The sequence below is a fragment of the Conger conger genome, chromosome 11 (assembly GCF_963514075.1).
Source record: "Conger conger chromosome 11, fConCon1.1, whole genome shotgun sequence".
NCBI classification, from domain to species: domain Eukaryota; kingdom Metazoa; phylum Chordata; class Actinopteri; order Anguilliformes; family Congridae; genus Conger; species Conger conger.
This window is the reverse complement of record NC_083770.1, coordinates 13,635,308-13,655,307: the sequence shown is the minus strand read 5'-3', so window position 1 is coordinate 13,655,307 and position 20,000 is coordinate 13,635,308. Positions and strand designations below refer to the sequence as shown.

The following is a 20,000-nucleotide window of genomic DNA, read 5'->3' as shown; positions in this document are numbered from 1 at the left end:
GTGAGTGTGAGTGTGAGTGTGAGTGTGAGTGTGATAGTGAGTGTGAGAGTGTGAGAGAGTGTGAGAGAGAAGGAGAGAAGGATGGAGAGGAAGAAAGAGACTCTTGATGAATCCTGAATGATTCCCTAACCACCGGTATTCCGAGAGTCACCTGGAGGAGACTCCAAGAATTCCAGTGGTTAAAGAATCAGAATATGACTGTGTGGGTCTGTGGGCTTCTGACGGGTGTAGAGTGTCATGAAGGTGGGAATAGGACGGAGATGGAGAGGAAAGTGAGGGAGGAAGGCAGATGAAAAAGGTAAGGAGACTGATGGAGAGAGAGAGATGAATAGAGGGGGAGAGAGAGAGGGAGAATCCGGATTGATTGAATTATTGTGGAGGTTGGGAGCACTCTGGGCAAGACTGGGCAGTGGGAGTGATGTGATTGGGTAATGAGCAGGACGTGTTGCTGGGTTTTGAGCCCTGGGGCTCTACTGGCAGCTGGACAAGTGCGGCCTTATTGGGAGAGTGCAGGAGAGCATGATGGGAAAAAATCATCATCAGTGAACGGCTGTGTTTGAGTGAGACTGTGTACACACACACACACACTCACACCCACAAACATACACACACTTACACACACACACCCACAAACATACAAACACAAATATACACACACACACACACTTTTTCTCGTGCTCTTTACACATTGTACAGGTGTGTATGTGTGTGTATTATGTGTGTATGTATATTGTGTGTGCGCGTGCGTGTGTGTGTGTGTGTGTGCGTGCGTGTGTGTATGTGTGTGTGTGTGTGTATATTGTGTGTGTGTGTGTGTATGTGTGTGTGTGCGCGCTGTCCCGGACTACAGTCTGAATGAGGTCGTGGAGGGTGGAGTTGGAGGGGGGGCGGGGCTGGGTGGGTTTGTGGGTGGGTGTGGTCACACTGGGAGCGGAGCTGCGATTACTAATTACAGGGGATCAGTGTCAGCTGTGACAGTCAGGTGTGTGTCGCTGTTTGACACCCGCTAATTTCCCCACCCACCCAGGGCTGGAGTGAACCCAACACCTGACAGAGCTGCTCTGTGTGGCAGCCTGGGTGTGTGTGTGTGTGTGTTTGTGTGTGTGTGTGATGGCATGGGTGTGTGTGTGTCTGGCAGCATGTGAGTGTATGTGTGTGTGTGTGTGTGTGTGTGTGTGGGGAGGGGGGGTGTGTGTGGCAGAATGTGAGTGTATGTGTGTATGTGTGTGTGTGAGTGTGTGTGTGTGTGTGTGAGAGAGTGAGAGTGAGTGTGTGTGTGACGGTGGGTGGCGGTCAGGGATTGGATACCAGCGTAGCGGCAGGTTGAGTCTGCAGCAGGACTGGGAATCAGCTGTCAGGCCAAGAACATCTGTCTCAGTTTAGACTAATGACTCAAACACCAGCCTGGAGTCAGCCCATTCAGAGCAGACCACTGTACTCTCAGTGCACACACTCTTTTGCTCTCACTCGCTTGTGTGCCCATGTGCACTCACACACACACACACACACACACACACACACACACACACACACCCACGCTGCCACACACACACACACACACACACACACACACACCCCATGCTGTTGGTAAGACTGTGTGTTTACAGCATTCTCTCTGTCCCTCAGTCCCTGCCGCTGAGCAGATCGAGTACGCACAGTTTCCCTTCTACCTCAACGGTCTGCGGGAGACGGCGGAGTTTGTGGAGGCCATAGAGAGTGTGCGGGCGGTGTGCAGTAACTACAGCCTGCAGGGCGTGCCCAGCTACCCTAACGGCTACCCCTTCCTGTTCTGGGAGCAGTACGTGGGGCTGCGGCACTGGCTGCTGCTCTCCATCAGCGTGGTGCTCTTCTGCACCTTCCTGGTGTGCGCCCTGTTCCTGCTCAACCCCTGGACCGCCTGCATCATCGTGAGTATACACACACACACACACACACACACACACTGACATACAGTACACACACACACACACACACAGACACACACTGACATACAGTACACACACATACACACACACACACAGACACACACACACACTGACATACAGTAAACACACACTCACTGACATACAGTACACACACACTCACTGACATACAGTACACACACACACACACACTGACATACAGTACACACACACACACATACACACACACACACACACACACACACACAGACATACAGTACACACACACATACACACACACAGACATACAGTACACACACACATACACACACACAGACATACAGTACACACACACATACACACACACACTGACATACAATACACACATCCATTCACACATACTCTTCCATGCAAATTTTCCTTCTTTTCTTAGTCATAGAAAATGAAAACTTTCATTCCTGTTTTCATGTACTGACATTGCTATTGAATGCACTTATCTGCCATACATACATACATACATACATACATGGGCCTGTGCACTTGTATGTGTGAATGTTTATATGTCTTATATTGCTTATGTCCATATACAGTATAAACCTTATGCACACGTATACATTATTCAGAGCCGGGCCATAAACAGCCTTTTACCATGAGCTGCATGACCTGGCTAATTAAAGAGTTCGGAAGAGGGAGGGAGAGAGGGGGAGAGGGAGAGGGAGGAGTACAGAGAGATGTGGGTTTTACTGCTTCTCGGAGTCACAGCGTTTATCTTTGGCTGTTTTCTTCAGCCGTCCGTTTGTTTAGTCTGGGGAGACCTTGCAGAGCCCGCTGTTTAAAACCCGCCAGGTTGCCAGGGCAACAGTCACCCCAAACTCTTCCTGAAAGAGAGGGGGGGAAGAGATCTCTGCTTTCTGCAGCGAAACACACCGCAGGACAATCGCCTCGGGGTTATATCCTAAACTGCTCTACTAATTTACGACTTTATCAACTAATTGTACAGTTATCAGAAGGTTACTTTCTTCATTAGTGTATGACGTGAACACGTCGGGTTAAAATGCGCTCTGTATTGGATGCTTGGTGTGTTTATGTTTTAGTGTAATACATCTGCACGCATTAGGAGAGGAAGAATCACTTTGCAGAGATTTTATTTTTGAGATTTATTTTTGCTTACTTCTCTTATTCTCTCCTGAACTCACACTTTTCCACATGTGCTTTTTCAAATTTGTTTAGGTTGTTGTGTCCCGTGTCTGTTAGACTCATCAGCCTCCAGTTCACCCCGTAACCCCCGCCCCTGCCCCACATGCCCCTATCCCCTCCGCTCCTCACCTGATCTACCCCCCCGCCCCTCCGCAGACACACAGGGCCCCAGAAACCTCAGCCCACTCAGCTGATAAGAGTCCTCTTCTCTCTCTCTCTCTCTCTCTCTCTCTCTCTCTCTCTCTCTCTCGCTCACTCCAGTTTCCATTACAAAAATGCTTTATGGGCATGAAGTACATTAAACAGTATGTATCGCCAAAAAGTGTAGCATTACAAAAAAACAATAGTAATAAATAAATAAATATATATAAAAGTGATGTGTGTGGTCACTCGGTGTCAGGTTATGTTGGGCTGATGTGTATTTTGCTGCAGTTTGGCCTATTGGTCATTCTCCTAACAGGACCGATATTTTTTAATTCTTTGTCAGGGAAGTTCTTTACGATTTCTCTCTGTTTCTCATCTGTCACGAGAGTTTTGGGGGAGCTTGTGAGGGGCGGGGCAGACTCCAGTTCTGACCGCGTGTGGTCTGTGGAAACGCTTTTGTGTGAGTGTCAGAGATAATGGCTGACGTGAGTGCTGATGTCACAGGTGCTGGTCCTGTCTCTGATGACGGTGGAGCTGTTTGGCATGATGGGTCTCATCGGGATCAAGCTGAGCGCCGTTCCCGTGGTGATCCTCATCGCGTCCGTGGGGATCGGGGTGGAGTTCACCGTGCACGTGGCCCTGGTGAGTGGGGGGAATTATGGGTAAATCTGTCACGTTCTGTCAGATTCTGTCACGTATAGCCATGAAGGAGCGTCCTGACTACATTATTATTTTTCATTAATTTCAGAAAACATTTTGTTGAATTATTTATTTCATGGCTATTTTTGCTCATGTACTAGTTTTATATTGATTCATTTTATTTCAAGTTGTCTATAGTTTTTTCTGTGTATTACAAGTTAAAATGCCAATAAGTTAAATAATTTGTGATATAATGTACACATCTGATAGTTAATAAAAAAGTTATGTTGCTTTCCCCCTTTGCGGAAAGCTGAGGGTACGATATCTTCTTTCCTGCAACGTGCTGGTTTCTGTCCTGGATTTCCACTGATAACCCTTAAAGATTAACCCTTTGAAGAGTTTTTTTTTGGAATGTTCTTTCAAAAGTCCAAGTCAGTGTTTTGAAGTATTTTAGAATGTTCAGTTCTTGAGCTTTTCATATAATCTTGGAGCTATCCATTTTTGTTCCATACTGATTCAACTTTAAAAAATGTTACCATAAATTTTGGTCAAAGTATGCATATTTTAGAGTCAAAGGGCTATTTTTCCAAGCTGTTTGTAAAGCGATTTCCCACATGACATGATGTATGTTTTTGCATAATTATCGGATGACGTTGCTAAATGCTAGCACAGGGAGCTGACCATTGGACTCTGAGGAGCTCTGGGGACAGGGTTAGGGACTTTAAAAAAAAAAAAAAAAACCTACGTCACTGCTCTTTGCAAACGTTTTGTGGTTTCAGACACTAAAACCAGGAAAAGCGAGCTGATGCATGTGGGTTATATGCTTGTTGCCGTGCTGTAGTCATGGTAACGGTCGCCGCTCTCTTCCCGCCCAGGCCTTCCTGACCGCCATCGGGGACCGGACGCGGAGAGCGGTTTTGGCGTTGGAGCACATGTTCGCCCCGGTGCTGGACGGGGCCTTCTCCACCCTGCTGGGGGTCCTGATGCTGGCGGGGTCAGAGTTCGACTTCATCGTCAGGTGACTAGCCCCAGGCGCTGTCATTGGTCCTCACAGTCGCATAGCCTCTCTCATTGGTCCACGTGCTCGCAGAATGCTCGTCATTGGTCCATTTAAGCCTTCAGTGTTGCACGCGCACGCACGCATACCCACACACATACACACATACCCCTCTCATACGCACACACACAAGGGAACACGAGAGAGAGAGAGAGAGAGAGAGAGAGAGAGAGTGCAAAGTGAGAAGGAGGAGGGAGTGAGGGAGGAGGGAGGGAGACAGAGAGTGCAGTGACCGAGAGAGGGAAAGAGGAAAGGAGGGAGGGAGGGGGGAGTGACAGAGAGAGGACACACACATGCTCACACAAGCATATACACAAAATAACATGTATTTGCATACATTCTCACACACACACACACGCCTACACTATCACACACACACACACACACCCACTCTTTCACACACACACACATACACATACACACACACCCACACTCTTTCACACTCACACACACTCTCACTCACACACACAATCTCACACACACACACACACACACACACACACTCTCTCTCTCACTCACTCACACACTCTCACTACCACACACACAATCTCTCTCTCACACTCACACTCGCTGTCTTACTGACTCAGGAACAGCTCTGTCACTCTCCTCTCTTTCTTCACCTCTGAGCTGCACTGAAAGATCTCGTTTAGCACATATACCGTACGCTGCTGTTATTTTCAGAGAAAACAATACATGGTTGCAGTGAACAGAGAGGGGGAGAGAAAGCGGTAGAGGGAGAGAAAAGGAGAAAATGGCTTATTGTTCTAGCCTGGTAGAACTGAATGCGCCTGTGACGTTGTCTGTCAGCTCTCCCGGTGATTTGGCGCGAGTTCTCCGACGGCGGGTTTCCGTGGAAATGTTTTTTTTAGCGTGCGCGACCGACGCTAACCGCTAACGAGCCACACCCCCTAACCCCGTTATGACCTCTTCACCCCTTGGGCCTGGCCGTGAACCCCCTGGGCCTCTCAGCCGATTGGTCAAGGAGAAAGGGGCGGTCCTTCATAAAGGTGTCAGTCAGTGTAGTCCAGCCAAACACCTCAACACTCCTGTAGTCCCTGTGGCCAAATCATTGTGGGATACATCACCGGTTAAAAAAAGAGAACGGGTCCTCCAATTGACAGACAAAAGCTGTTGTCTGTCAATTGTTGGACCAAGGAAAGGTGATACCCTTCTCCCTCCCTGGAAAACCTCTCTTATCTTTGTGAACCATCCCTCTTTCTAATTCAGCCAATCAAAATGACTGCTATAATATCGTTTTTGAGCCCCTATTAAAACCCCACTCAATATCGCGCACGGGACTGAAAGGGTTAACGGAGGTGAAGGGCCTGGGTGGAGAAAGAAAGGGGGATGAGGCGGAGGAGAGAAAGCATGGCTTCAGGAATGAGAGGACAAGAACGGGGACACAGTACAGAAAGAGATCTGGGGTCTTACCTGATACGGCAGATTTAATTAGGCAGAGAGAGGTGGGGGGGGGGGCAGTTTCACAGGGGCTTAGGGGAGGGGTGTTCTCTTTCTTTTCCTCCTAGACTAAATTGTTTAAATTCTGCACCCTTCACTTCATTTGTTTGGTTCTGCTGGTTTTCAGGAGAGGCACCCCCTCAACCCCAAGCCCCCAAACCCAACCCCCACCCCCGAACTGCACATTCCGCCTCTTTGTTCTGCTCCTGTGTGCTTATAGAGGGAGAGGGAGAGAGAGAGGGAAAGAGAGAGAGGATGAGGAATAGTTAGAGGGAGAGAAGGAGAAAGAGATGGATGTGAGAGAGGGAGAGATGGAGCAAGGGAGATATGGAGGATGAAGAAGAGAGAGGGGAAGAGAGAACTTCGCTTTTTTCTATGCCTTTTAACTAACCAATTATGTTTCCTTCTTCTCTCATTGACTAACCCCTCTGACTCAGCCTCTCCAAAGGTAAACACTCTCCAGGTTTTCACATGTGCTCTGTGTAGTGTTGCTGTGTCGTTGTGTCTGCTTCTGTGTGTGTGTGTTTGTGTGTGTATGTGTGTGTGTGTGTGTGTGTGCGTTACTCGTGTACAGTGCCTTTTCTGTGTGTAAACCTCTTCCCGTGTTGTGTGGCGCAGGTATTTCTTTGCGGTGCTTACCATCCTCACGGTTCTGGGCGTGCTGAACGGGCTGGTTCTGCTTCCTGTCCTGCTGTCCTACTTCGGACCCTATCCTGAGGTAAACCCCTATCACGCAGCGGCTCAGGGGACCAATAGCATGTCAGGCTCAGCTGGAAGGACCAATCAGATTGGATGCTCAGCTTAAGGGACCAATAGCAGAAGAGTGCGCTGAATGGATGAATGGTGTTGCGGACGCAGCTGAAAAGACCAATGTCGTGACTGCTACAACTGAAAAGACCAATAGTGTTGTGGCTGATCTGAAAGTGCCATTAGCATATCAGTCAATGCTGCAGTGGTGTTGGACAGACAGGGTGTGTGTTCATTTACTGGTGTTAATTTGTCATATGTATTCTTAATTCTGCCATTGAGGCTCTTGCAGATGACATGTTGAATATTTTGGGGTTTTGCATGTTGTCGGAAATCTTTGGAGCCAAGTCCAACAATACAGTGAACCCCTCCTGAAGTATCTCACCTTGTAGTTAATCTACAACCCTATCTAGCCCCTAATGTAGTCAAATGTTCCTCTTTGATCAGGACCTTTGTGTTATATCCTCAACCCCTTCCTTCAGTCCAATTCCCCACACCTTGTTTCTCCCCCCACCAGATCGTATCACCCCCTTCCCCACTTCCTGTGATGCGTTTTCATTCCTAGCAATGTCCATTTGGCCCACTGTTTCCATTGAGGGACAGGGTACAAGTGTTGACATTCTCCCTCAGCTGTTGCTTCTTATTGATCTGTACTTGGGGAACAGACCCACTAGTTCCTCTACTATATCAGGGGCGGCCTGTAGCGTAGTGGTTAAGGTACATGACCAGTACATGTCAGTGGTTTGATCCCTGGTGTAGCCACAACAAGATCCGCACAGCCGTTGGGCCCTTGAGCAAGGCCCTTAACCCTGCATTGCTCCTGCTTTGTCTAATCATTACATTCCATTACATTGTTGGCATTTGGCAGACGCTCTTATCCAGAGTGACGTACAGTCGATTAGACTAAGCAGGAGACGATCCTCCCCTGGAGCAATGCAGAGAGCAACCACCGACCTTGCGTGTCCCAGTCATTTACCTTAACCACTACGCTACAGGCCGCCCCTGAACCTAATCAACTGAACGTCGCTCTGGATAGGAGCGTCTGCCAAATGGCAATAATGTAATGTAATATTAAACAACAACAAATTTGAAACAAAGATGTATTTTCCTACACGTATGGAGGAATGAAGGTGAGGTCTTTCTCCAGGTGTGTCCGGTGGACGGGCGGAGCCGGCTGCCCACCCCCTCCCCGGAGGCGCCCCCCCACACGCTGCGCCTCCCGGCGCGCCCCGCCCGGCCCGCCGGGGGCACGGGCTCCGACTCCTCCGACTCCGAGTACAGCTCCAGCACCACGGCCTCGGGGGCCAGCGACGAGCTGCAGTACACGCTCAGGACCAGCAGGGGGCGGCCCGGGGAACACGCCGCCCCCTACCCAGCCCCCACCGTGAGTCACTGTGCAGGTCTACTGGCGGGGGGGTGGTGTAGAAAATAAGATGTAGCAATAAGGGAAAAAATGAAACGAAATATTTTGTTTCAGTTTTTTCAGTTGTTCGTTTGTCCCTGCAAAATTTCACATTTTTGTTTAATATGGATGTACTAAATCGATGGTCCTGGAGAGCCGCAGGGCGTGCTGGTTTTAGTTTTCACCTTAGTATCAGCAACCAATTCAGCCCCACTAAACTGTAAAATGTAAAATATATATGCTATCACTGACTCACTGATTTGAGCGAATGACTCTGTTTTGGAGACCAAAATCATCACTGTTGACTGACTGTTATCCGCCCATAACTGTGTTGATGAAACGTGCCCGTCTCTACAGTCCAATCTCTCAGGTTGTCGGTTTTGTGTTACTGTCGGTTATGAAGTCACTGACTGTATCTCCGCCCCCGTCCCACAGTCTGTCCACTTGGACCACAGGCAGCAGCAACAACAACAGCCCCGGCCCCGCCCACCTGGTCACCACCAGGAGGCGGGATCTCAGGCGCCGTGGCGACACAGTAGCAGGGACTCCAAGAGGGAGGCGGGTCGGGCTAGCCGTCAGCAGCAGCAGCCTCCGCCTCCCCGGCCGCGCATGGACGCTTTTGAAACTGCTACTGAGACCGGCGGCCATTTTGGCTCCGGCAGTCATTCCGGCTCTAGCGGCCATCCCGGCTCCGGCAGCCGCAGCCACCCTCACAGCACACACAACCCCACCTTCGCTGCTGCTGCGGGCCCTGTCTACTGTCAGCCCATCACCACGGTGACGGCCTCCGCCTCGGTGACGGTCGCCGTGCACAGCCCTGCTTACGCGCCCTACCCCTCGTCCGGGGGGCACCACCGCTCCGACCCCTCGGACCCTAACCCCCCCTTCCAGGACCCTCACGTGCCTTTCGAGAATCGCTGCACTACCGGCGACTGCCAGCAGGAGGCGATGGAGCTGCAGGACATTGAGTGCGACACTCAGAGCGACAGCGACAGGAGCCGAGCTGTCAGCTGAGGTGAGACGCCGCTGCCCTCTTGTATCCCAGGATACCGACATATTACCGTAACCGTGCGCCAAATTAAGGACAGGACGGTAGATCTGATAATTCACTCAGAATTATTCCAGAAATTCAACCTGCTTTGAAACACATTCATATCTATGCAAAAAAATAACTTTGACACAATTAAGCTTTGATTCCTTGTCAGGGTTGAGCCTTATTCCATATCCAGTTTGGCAGAAAGAACACGTTCGAGGCAGTTTCCGGCCTAGTGGCTAAGGCACTTGACCCGGGAGATCGGTGCTTCAAGCCCCAGTGTGTCCACAATAAGATCAGTGCAGCTGTTGGGCCCTTAACCCCAGGGGGATTGGCATTGGCTTAGTCTAATCAACTTTGTATAAAAAAGCATCAGCAAAGTAACACCAAAGAACACTTGGCACATTTGGTCCATGAATTGATTTTCAGGATGTTTTCCTGAAATGACAGAATTCCTGCTTTTGTGCTTCCAGACGGTGTCTCCTGAAGCAGAGGCCAAAGATGGGGGCAGTCCTCCTCGTCCGTCAGCGGGGGGCGCTGTGGAGCGCAGTGGCACAGGGTGGAGCGCTCGACACTTACTGTAACCTGGTGTATCGTCGTGTCAGATATTTATACTTATATTATTATATAAGTATTTAAAAGATATACACTTATGTAAATACAAAAAGAGAAAAAAGTAGCTATAATTTTAGGAGCTGTACAACTCCTGTGTAACAGTCTGGAGACGTTGTTGCGTGTGTGTGTGTGTGTGTGTGTGTGCGGAACGTGTGTGTGTGTATGTGTGTGTGTGAGATCAATAATTACTGTTCATTCATCTGTTTATCTGTGCCATGAGGAAGCTTCAACTACAAACACACTTCAGCATGCACACATGGTTGCTGCTTAAATATTGTGTAATGTACATGTATAATTCTATGCAAATATTGCTTGTATGTTATAGGATTGTGTGAGTGTGAGTGTGAGTGTGTGTGTGTGTGTGTGCTGGAGCTATGGACTGTCATGTGGATTGGGTTTGATGTTGAGAATTCAGGACAGTTACAAATCCCACCCGTATCTACTGTGTCTGTGAAATTGCCAGTGGATTCCCATTTAGCATGGACACAGTGGAACCATATTCCATTCTAATGATAAACCTCAAGGTTATACTGTATGTACTAGTTTCTTTTTCCTCCTAAATTTTGGGGGATCTGGGGTTCCTTGTAGAATTCTGAATGATGGAAAAATCATTGCAAGTTCTTGTGGACATTTTGCTGAAACTAAACACATCTTGTGGATGTAGAAACACGGTCAGAAATATTTGTGAAACAGGATTCAGGAGGGAGGGGTTGAGAGCCCTGTGCCTTGCTCCAGTGTGTGCGAGAGAGTGTGTGTGTGTGTGTGTGTGTGTGTGCGTGCGTGTGTGTGCATTCATGTTAATTTAGAAGGTGTTAAGGTACGCATCTTTTTGTTTTAATTTTCATATCACAGATCTGTGGTAGTGACTGTTTTAACTGACACACGCTATGCGTGATATTTAAAACCAGCAGAAATGAAGAGCGGCGCGTTCATCCTTGTGACCCTTACTCTGTAGCTCTTGTTCTCGTTGACTTTTCTTTTGTTCCTCTTTTGTTTTTTCATTGTTAATTTAGTGACAGGCCCTAAGTGCACAACCTGACTGTCCCAGAGAAACACTGCCAATCTCTGTCCTCCTCTACTGTGATGTCGTAATGTTCTGTTTTGTGTCATAATGCCTTAGGACAAGGACAAGGGCTCCTCTGCCATTGTAGCTCTTAATTTTTTTCTCTGGTTTATAAAGTACAGGGCCTTCAAAAGTCCCAACTTTTGGCCTCAAATCGACTTGTCTGTTGGGAGAACAGCTATTGAATTCATTTTATACTAAAAAAAAATCGAAAGACTAACGCGTGGGGCGTTAAAAGCTGCTTCTCAGCCACAGTCATAAAAGGTGCTTCTTCCCATCCTCATCCTGTTTTTTTTTATTTTTAAATAATGTAATTTATTTTATTTTTGTTATTCACAAATGCTGCCCTTCTTCCTCTTGTGACGTTAAGTACTGTTTAGTTTCAGAGTTATAAGCTATAGTGTTTTTCTGACCCGGTGTGGTACTTGACTGCATTACGTATTGTGTTCGTAAGACATTTTGTCCTCGAGGAGGTGCCCCCACCCCACCCCCCACCTCGTTTGGATAAGCTACTATGACAAGCGTGCTGAGGCTGACTCTCTCCATTCAGCAGCAGGCCAGACCACTGGGCTCAGTGTAGTGCCAGCGGTTCTCCACTGACCTCACCTCATAACAATGCACAACATAACGGCGTGACACTAATTGGAAGCTCCCACTCAACTGCCAAATGGTACGTTCTGGGGGTCAGGGGTCACGGAGCCCCCTGCCAGAGTGAGGCTGGTGTTTTTGTGTCAGTCACCCCTCTCTAATGCCCCCCCTCCCTCCTTTCCTCTCAATTTGACTTCCTGCCCCCCCCTGTTTGTCCCCCCCCCCCATCCTCAGAACGTCTTTTGTCTTCTGTCATTTTCCCCCTTTTCCGGAATTTTTTTGGTTTTGTTTTTCGTTTGTCTTTTATGTTCAGTCTGCTGCTTCTGTGAAAATGTGCTTTTTTTTTCTTCTCCTGACATCACATTGACAGAAAGGAGAGTTCCACGGCTGGCAACTATTTTACTTTTTTAGTTTGTTTTGTTTTTAATATTTTATTATTTTTTTACTTTGTTTTTTTTTGTGATATTTATATTTTTGTATTATAAGATGTTTTTTGTTTGTTTGTTTCTTACATTATTGGTCATAATGCCAGTTTATAACAAATGCAGGGATTTTTACTTCTATTGAAAAAAAAACACTATTACAGTTATGTTTTTACTTTAATGGAGATTGATCTGTATAAAGTGCTTACTAATGTTAAATAGGAAAAGAGTATATAACATTTCATTACAGACTCATCATAGCTCTTAGAATGAGGATTTTAAAAGGAGAAAAATATTCAATATGGTCACACTGACTGCCATTTTTTCTTGGTAGGAGTGGATGTATGTCATTTCAGTTACAAAGATAAATGTATGCCATATAATTTATTTATATGAAAATTTATTTTTGTAGTGTACATAGTAGTTGTCAAGTTATTTGACAGAAGTATATTTTTAAAGAGTTTATATGTAATGATACCATTTTGTTGGAACACAACAGAGAAACAGTTACGGTGTACGCTTTCATTGCTAACTTAACTCTCAGACAAAAAAGGTCCCCTACAGTATTATAGGAGAGTGAACATTCACGAAGCTGTGTTGGGTTTGTGAAAGGCTAGCCATGAAAGTAGAAATTGTACTAGCTCTCTAAATATTAATGTTCAAACACTGATAGAATTCTAACAAATAAAAATATAACTTATTTGTCTCTTGTTTATAACTTTAATAAAAATGAATCTTAAAGGAACACTCTTTGTACGTACGTTTTTGTTTCTTTTTGTGTGGGGACTCGTTTGTTTGCATGGCGGTCTTCCGCTTACAATTCCAACTGGAGAGGTCAGAGGTCAAGTGCGTGACGTGCTCTCCTTAAACGGGCCTGTCTGCTATACAAGTTCCTTGTGACAGAAATACTTAATCACTTTCTCAGAAAAACACGTAGCGTGCTCATCTGTTATCGCCACCGCCTAAACCGAAGCTCTCTCCGGACAAAGAGAACCATTCACAGACTTTGCCCTTACTAAATCAAATGTGTGAATGAATTAACATTTCAAAATCAAACGGGTTTGGAGGATGTCTTTTTACTTTTAGGATCCCTTTTTGCAAAGACGGCATTTTGTCATTCCAAAAAGAATAAGGGCTCGTCTTTTTACGACGATAATTAGAAAGAAGAAATTATTACGAAATGCTACAGCACATATTCAAATATTTATTATTTTGCATTTAAAGTACAATAAATAAATAATAGCAACATTTTTTTGTCGCTGTCTGGATTTTACGCACGACTTGGAGTGGAGTAAACGCGGGCGCTCTGTGCGTGGAGCGCAGCTGGGCGGGCGACCGTCTGGAGGAACGTTTACGATACGCGCGCATGCGTCGCCCTGTTTTCCCATCCCGTCCCGTTTATCGCGAAGAAGATCTGCTCGGCGGATGGCCTTCGCCCAGCTTGACTTTCAGACCGGCCGATGTTTTAGGCATTACGGGTCCCGCTTCTCAGCTGGAGCTTCGCTGAACCTGTTGGAGTTGGCGGTAAACCCCGTGCTCGCTCCGTGTGGGGGAAGGATTTGAACCCAGAACCTTCTGGTTGCCAGCCTATAGTTCCTAAGCCGCAGCCAGTTACTGTATGATAATGATTGACAGCTTTATGGACTGCTGGGAAATTGGTTTGTAGCTGCAGAGTGGCAGTACAGCTGTTCTGTAGTAAGTAATGAAAAGGGTCATATGGTCTTGAACATGTAAGGGAATGGAAACAGAGGGGGGGGGGGGGTGTGTTTGGAGGTCGCAACTGTCCTGTCCATATTCTGCTAAAATCCTGGAGCTTGTTTAAATGCGCTGTGCTGCTTTGATATAGCGTTTGAAGGCCGTTGCCCATATAATTAGCTTTTACAGCCAATAAAGTAATCTACAGCCCCCGGCACAGTCTATGGTTGAGGTGCAGCCTAGTTTGACATGTCTTAAAGGTGGGGGAGAGGGTCTGTGTGTGTGTGTGTATGTGTGTGTGTGTGTGTGTGTTTGGGGGGGGATTGGCTTCTTTTTTTAAATGAAACTTGATTTTAAAAAATGAGTTGTGTTGTATTATAAGGCAGACCAAAAGCTGGATAAAATGACAGCAGCAACCCTTTTGATGCGATTTTACAACAACCTTTCAAAAAGCAGGAGAGAGAAACAGAGCCCCCCGTCACTCCAAGACTGAAATGTAGGTTTCCCATAATTATGGTTTAACAAAAAAAACAGAAACTTGATCGCCAATCAACCTGTTTTAAGAGACTGACAGCCACACCCCTTAAAACGGAACATTAATACAATTAAAGAACTTGGAATGACAAACAAATTAAATCAACTGACAGGTCTATCATCCATCCATCCATCCATCCATTATCTGAACCCACTTATCCTCAACAGGGTCGCAGGGGGGCTGGAGCCTATCCCAGCATACATTGGGCGAAAGGCAGGAATACACCCTGGACAGGTCGCCAGTCCATCGCAGGGCACACACACCATTCACTCACACACTCATACACTCATACACTCATACCTACGGCCAATTTAGACTCTCCAATCAGCCTAACCTGCATGTCTTTGGACTGTGGGAGGAAACCGGAGTACCCGGAGGAAACCCACGCAGACACGGGGAGAACATGCAAACTCCGCACAGAGAGGCCCCGGCCGACGGGGATTCGAACCCAGGACCTCCTTGCTGTGAGGCGGCAGTGCTACCCACTGCACCATCCGTGCTGCCCCAGGTCTATCATAAGAAAATGAAGGAACTCTCTTGGGCAATGAGACAGGAATGAGCTAGCCTGCTTCAGCACCTGTAACTGATTTAAGTTGCTGATTGGCTCGACATACCTTATTCTTAATGCCTTAATTGGCTGACGATTGAAAGGAAACCACAAATACTGTACCTGCGGACAACCGAGGCCCCTCCAGGACCTCCAGTCTGGCACCTTTAAAAACCTTCCCGCCCGCTCTGTGTGATGCGGTTAATATTGCTGTAGGGCAGCAAGGGACTCCAGTCAGTCAGGGCTAGGTGTGAGGTTGGATATGCCACCAGCGAGCTCAATATTTTCCCCTTTCAAGCACAGTACATCATCACTTATATCTGGCAAATAAAGAGCTTCAGCGATGCGATTTTCCAGCTGAAACGTTTCACAGAACCGCAAGTTAAATCATTTCTCTTCCACACCGGCAACTGTCTTCGGTTATGCGGCTGGCCCGCTCGCTCCTCAATTCGCAAAAATTGTGAGCTGGCTTGTAGCGCTTTGGCCCCTGGCGGGAGACGACTCGAGTCTTGCCGCCCGAAAGTGTCGATTAGAGATTCCACATAGGCCTACGCGGTAACTGACCCATACATGCGAACACTGCTATTGCTACAGAACAGAAATTTGATGTAGACTGCCGACGAGACAGCCAAGTCTTGTGGTGGACGGGCCCAAATAGCGTATTGCCAAGATCGCCGGCCGCGGCTAGGATTGGTTTTTCCGAAATCGTAGGAGCTACTCTAATGAACACATTTCTGGCACCAGGCGCTGCGGAGCGCTACAAAGCCTGACGGTTGTTGGAAATGGGCTAGCGCGGGAGTTGCAGGGGGGTTCTTGGATTATCGCGTATTGGCCATTCGCCCGGTTTCTCATGACAATGAAGGCTGAAGCAGACTACCAAATGGGAAGAGAGAAAAAAACCCTACAGCTTTTTTCGAACTCGCTGAGCCTATATTGGCAATGAAAAGAACTTGACTTACTGCAGCAGTGCATTTTTCCCTCGGTCCACTCGCTCCTTTTTAAGTCTTGTACATCATCACTTGTCGGTATAGCTAAAGCCTCTCGGTGTATGTGTCCCGCTAGAAGAGTGATTGCCCTGTTGACATGAATTTAATGGATTATATTTCTTCTGCCAACGACTGTGAGATTTACCGATCCTTTATTAGAATTGGAAAAAGGCAAATCTGCGGGAAACATTAGACAGACGCCTTTCGCAATACTCGGCTGAAAAAAAGGAAAAAGAAACAGCAGGAATGAAAGATATTTATCCCGGAAGCGGACACCTTGAAAACCACTTAACTTCTCAGCTGCGTGCGCATCAAGGGAAAGTGACGCAAAACACATGAGCTGTTTCAGAAAACAGCCTGAAAGACATTCCCATTTTATTTACCGAGGGAGTAGAATGGGAACCGGATCCGCAGGTACCCTACATGTCCAAACTGCCATATGTTTTTTTAGAGATATGGGCCTAGTTTAAATTTTTTATTTAAACAATAGTTTTTTTACGGCACTTCTAATCGAAATCTATTGTAATATTTTTTTTCATCAGCATGAAACAGGTGGCACGGATGGTGCAGTGGGTAGCACTGCCGCCTCTCAGCAAGGAGGTCCTGGGTTCGAATCCCCGTCGGCCGGGGCCTCTCTGTGCAGAGTTTGCATGTTCTTCCCGTGTCTGCGTGGGTTTCCTCCCACAGTCCAAAGACATGCACGTTAGGCTGATTGGAGAGTCTAAATTGCCCGTAGGTATGTATGTGTGAGTGAATGGTGTGTGTGCCCTGCGATAGACTGGCGACCTGTCCAGGGTGTATTCCTGCCTTTCGCCCAATGTATGCTGGGATAGGCTCCAGCCCCCCTGCGACCCTGATCAGGATAAGCGGGTTCAGATAATGGATGGATGGATCAGCATGAAACACAATTTTCCTGATAAAGGCAGTAACCTATAATAATACATTTTATTTATAAATCCTATACCAAAACATTTGCATATTGTACCACTTATCTTAACCAAATTAATATTGACCAAGCCTCTTCTATGAATATAGATTATTAATTTTTGGAAGAGAAAAGGGTGACATTTCGAGCACCCTTAACTCAATTGTGTTAATTAAACTCGACTTGCCTAATATGATTAATCAAATGAAATGGGTATAATTCAAAGTGCACTGTATTATGTTGAGACAGTGATGTAACAACGATGTACACGTAACATTTTAGTGAGGGGGCTCTATGTGTGGATTGCACATTGGAGTTTCCCTCAAGATAACAGCGATTGAAAGACCTAAAGCCTAAAATGTCTTAGTGTAGCTGCCATTACAATTTAGACCATTGGCTGTTGCAGATTCCTTCTCTGTCCAAGAATCCTTCGCCTGTGGTTATTCTCACTGTCTTCATCACATCTACACACATTATCCAGAGTGACTTACGCAGCTGATGTTCCTTACATACACTCAGTCTGAACAGCCGGATATTTTACTGAAGAATCCAGATGAAGCGCTTTCGCTCCGGGGCAAAGCATTAGCACCGGGCATGGGAATCGAGCCCGCAACCTCAGAGGTTGAGGCATTTCATCATCACGATACTGAATTAAAATAATGGAACTGAGAAAAAAACAGAACGGAGGACGGAGTAAAAGGTGTTTATTTTTGGGCGCTGGGAAGCTGCGGTCCAGCTGTTTGGCAGTGCTGAGCTGTGTCTGAAGACTTCCACTCACACCGGCGTTGCGGTGACTGTTGTTTGGAGCCTGAAATTGAGTCAAGCCTGTCTTGGATCCTCTCAGGACAGACGATCACACACTCCTGCTGTGGGTAAGTTTACGCTTTCAAATGACCAGCCTCGCCACAGAAATAATCAAACGAGGAAACAAATGTGGCAAATGTAATATTGATAATGCACACACAGTGAATTGTACACTGTTAAATCAACTCTCATAGTTTATGTGAACGTGCTATGGCTGGATTGGACTGATATAAACTCTGTTAGGAGTTGAATTACTGTGTAAAATGTTCGTTGTTAAATTAACCTTTACAAATTACATATGGCCCCTGTCAGACTCGTATGTACTCTCTTAGAGTTGAGTGAACACTGGACATTTTGCTGTGCAGTAGCAAAATCAGGAAAGCTACTAAGCCCACTAAGTTTTGAATAAGATGAAAAAAGCTTATTTTAAAACCTGTCGTTCCTGCGTCCATTTCCTTACGAGCCTGACTTTGTCTAAGTGTATAGACTGAAGAAACTTGGGTTGTTTTATTTTTTATACATTACATTGTTTTATATAAATACATTACCGTTCAAAAGTTTTGGGTCGCCTTGTCTTTTTCTGATTTTATATTTTATTTTCTGTTTGTAAACAAACAATTCATACATGGCCAAAGTGTAGACTGAGAGCTTTTATTAAAGGGCATCTTTATACATTTTGGTTTCACCATGTAGTATTTACAGAACTTGTTATATGTAGACCCCTGTCAGATATGCAGTAGATTAATACAAAGTCTACAGTAATTGTTTCTCCTGAATATTATTTCCATTGAGTTCAACAGGAAAATTCGTCAGGAAAAACTATTCTACTACATATCTGGCAGCAGCATGGTGGTTTGAGGCTCATTTGATACCTTGGGCCCTGACTGACTTAAAGCCATTTAGCCAACACATGTGTTCCATACTGTCTCAGCATCATTTACAGCTGAATCTAGTCCCACCCCACAATTCCCATAAAGATTTTAGTATCGCTTGTAGGACAACCTGAAAATAAGACATCCTGACTCAATGTTGGGATATCTCTTGCATAACCGATAACACATTCATGCAAATCCATAGATAGATTTGGTAACGCAGAGATAACTCTTCACGAAACCCTCACTTTTGCTGTTTGAAAGGAAGTCCTTGGTTGGGTGGTCAGACTGCCGTCCCACCCTGAGCAGGAACTTCAACTCCTGTTACATTGCCAACCCTCAACCGCCCCCCAACTGAAAAAAAACTGCCCTCTAATCAGCGATGAAGTGAGCTCTTCTCCCTGCTGACAGAGGGAGGGGGAGGGGGACTGCACTCAAAACAAAATATTGGGTTCCACGGCTGAGTTTCAGGCAGAACAATCTGATTTTCTTCTTCTGTGGTCTGCAGTTGACCTCCGCTTCCCCTGCAATGTCACCTAGATCTGTGAAATTGCTTTACTTTCCTCGTCTTTTAATGATACTGTTTGATACCAAACTGGGTTAAATAAATGATTATGAAATAATTTAGCACTTGTTCCAGAAGAACGTAAACATGTCATTCATAACTGGAAAGAAGACTTCTGCCAAGGCACAGTAATCTTCCCTCCCGTGAACGCTCAACAAATGTCTTGGCAGGCCAGTCATTACTTTCTGAGATCTGTTTGGCTCGATGCTGGTGCTAGAGGAAAGGTCACGGGGCCACCAAATTCAGTAGGCTTCCTCCTCTCGGGAATATAAATGAGCTCTGTAACTTTCATGGCAGTCTCGTCATTACTTTTTGAGATATTTTGATCACAAATTGAAAGTTTGGCCTGATGGACGCCGGTGGAAAGACCACGGGGTCACCGAAATCAACGGGAACATGAACGAGCGTGGCGAATCTAATGGCCGTTCACCCATGACTTTTCCAGACATATTTGTCACATTCACACGAACAAGCAGATACACATCATTATGTAACCTCCTTGGTGCGGGTACATATACATAGAATCCATTTATGCAGCAGGATACTGAAGCGCTAAATGCTAAATGATAAAATTAAACTTCTCAGCTACTCGCCGAGTTTCTAACCCGCTGAACTTCCACACGCGCACTGCGCCACCTGCGAGTCCGAACGATCGTTCCCCCAGAGCGCCGGCCCTCGCTCGAGCAAACGGTCCCAGCGACCGACCCGTTATACCTCGTTTCTGTCATAACAACCCGCCCAAATTACAGGTCCTCAACCCTCCCGCGGAACCCTGTAGCAGTGCCCGCTGAATCTCGTCTCCAAA

The 20,000-nt window shown here is 46.4% G+C and overlaps 1 protein-coding gene across 3 annotated transcripts in view; it reads left to right on the top strand.

The window, feature by feature from the left end:
• Positions 1–13,011, top strand: part of ptch1 (patched 1) — a 66,346-nt gene extending 53,335 nt beyond the window's left edge. For all 3 annotated transcript variants that reach the window (XM_061260719.1, XM_061260720.1, XM_061260718.1), the window contains 7 exons: positions 1,627–1,907; positions 3,747–3,884; positions 4,757–4,899; positions 7,015–7,114; positions 8,291–8,527; positions 8,981–9,560; positions 10,052–13,011. In XM_061260719.1, the coding sequence (XP_061116703.1) occupies positions 1,627–1,907; positions 3,747–3,884; positions 4,757–4,899; positions 7,015–7,114; positions 8,291–8,527; positions 8,981–9,559 (1,478 nt within the window). In that variant the 3' untranslated portion in view covers position 9,560; positions 10,052–13,011. The remainder of the gene's footprint in view (positions 1–1,626; positions 1,908–3,746; positions 3,885–4,756; positions 4,900–7,014; positions 7,115–8,290; positions 8,528–8,980; positions 9,561–10,051) is intronic.
• Positions 13,012–20,000: the final 6,989 nt, after the last annotated feature.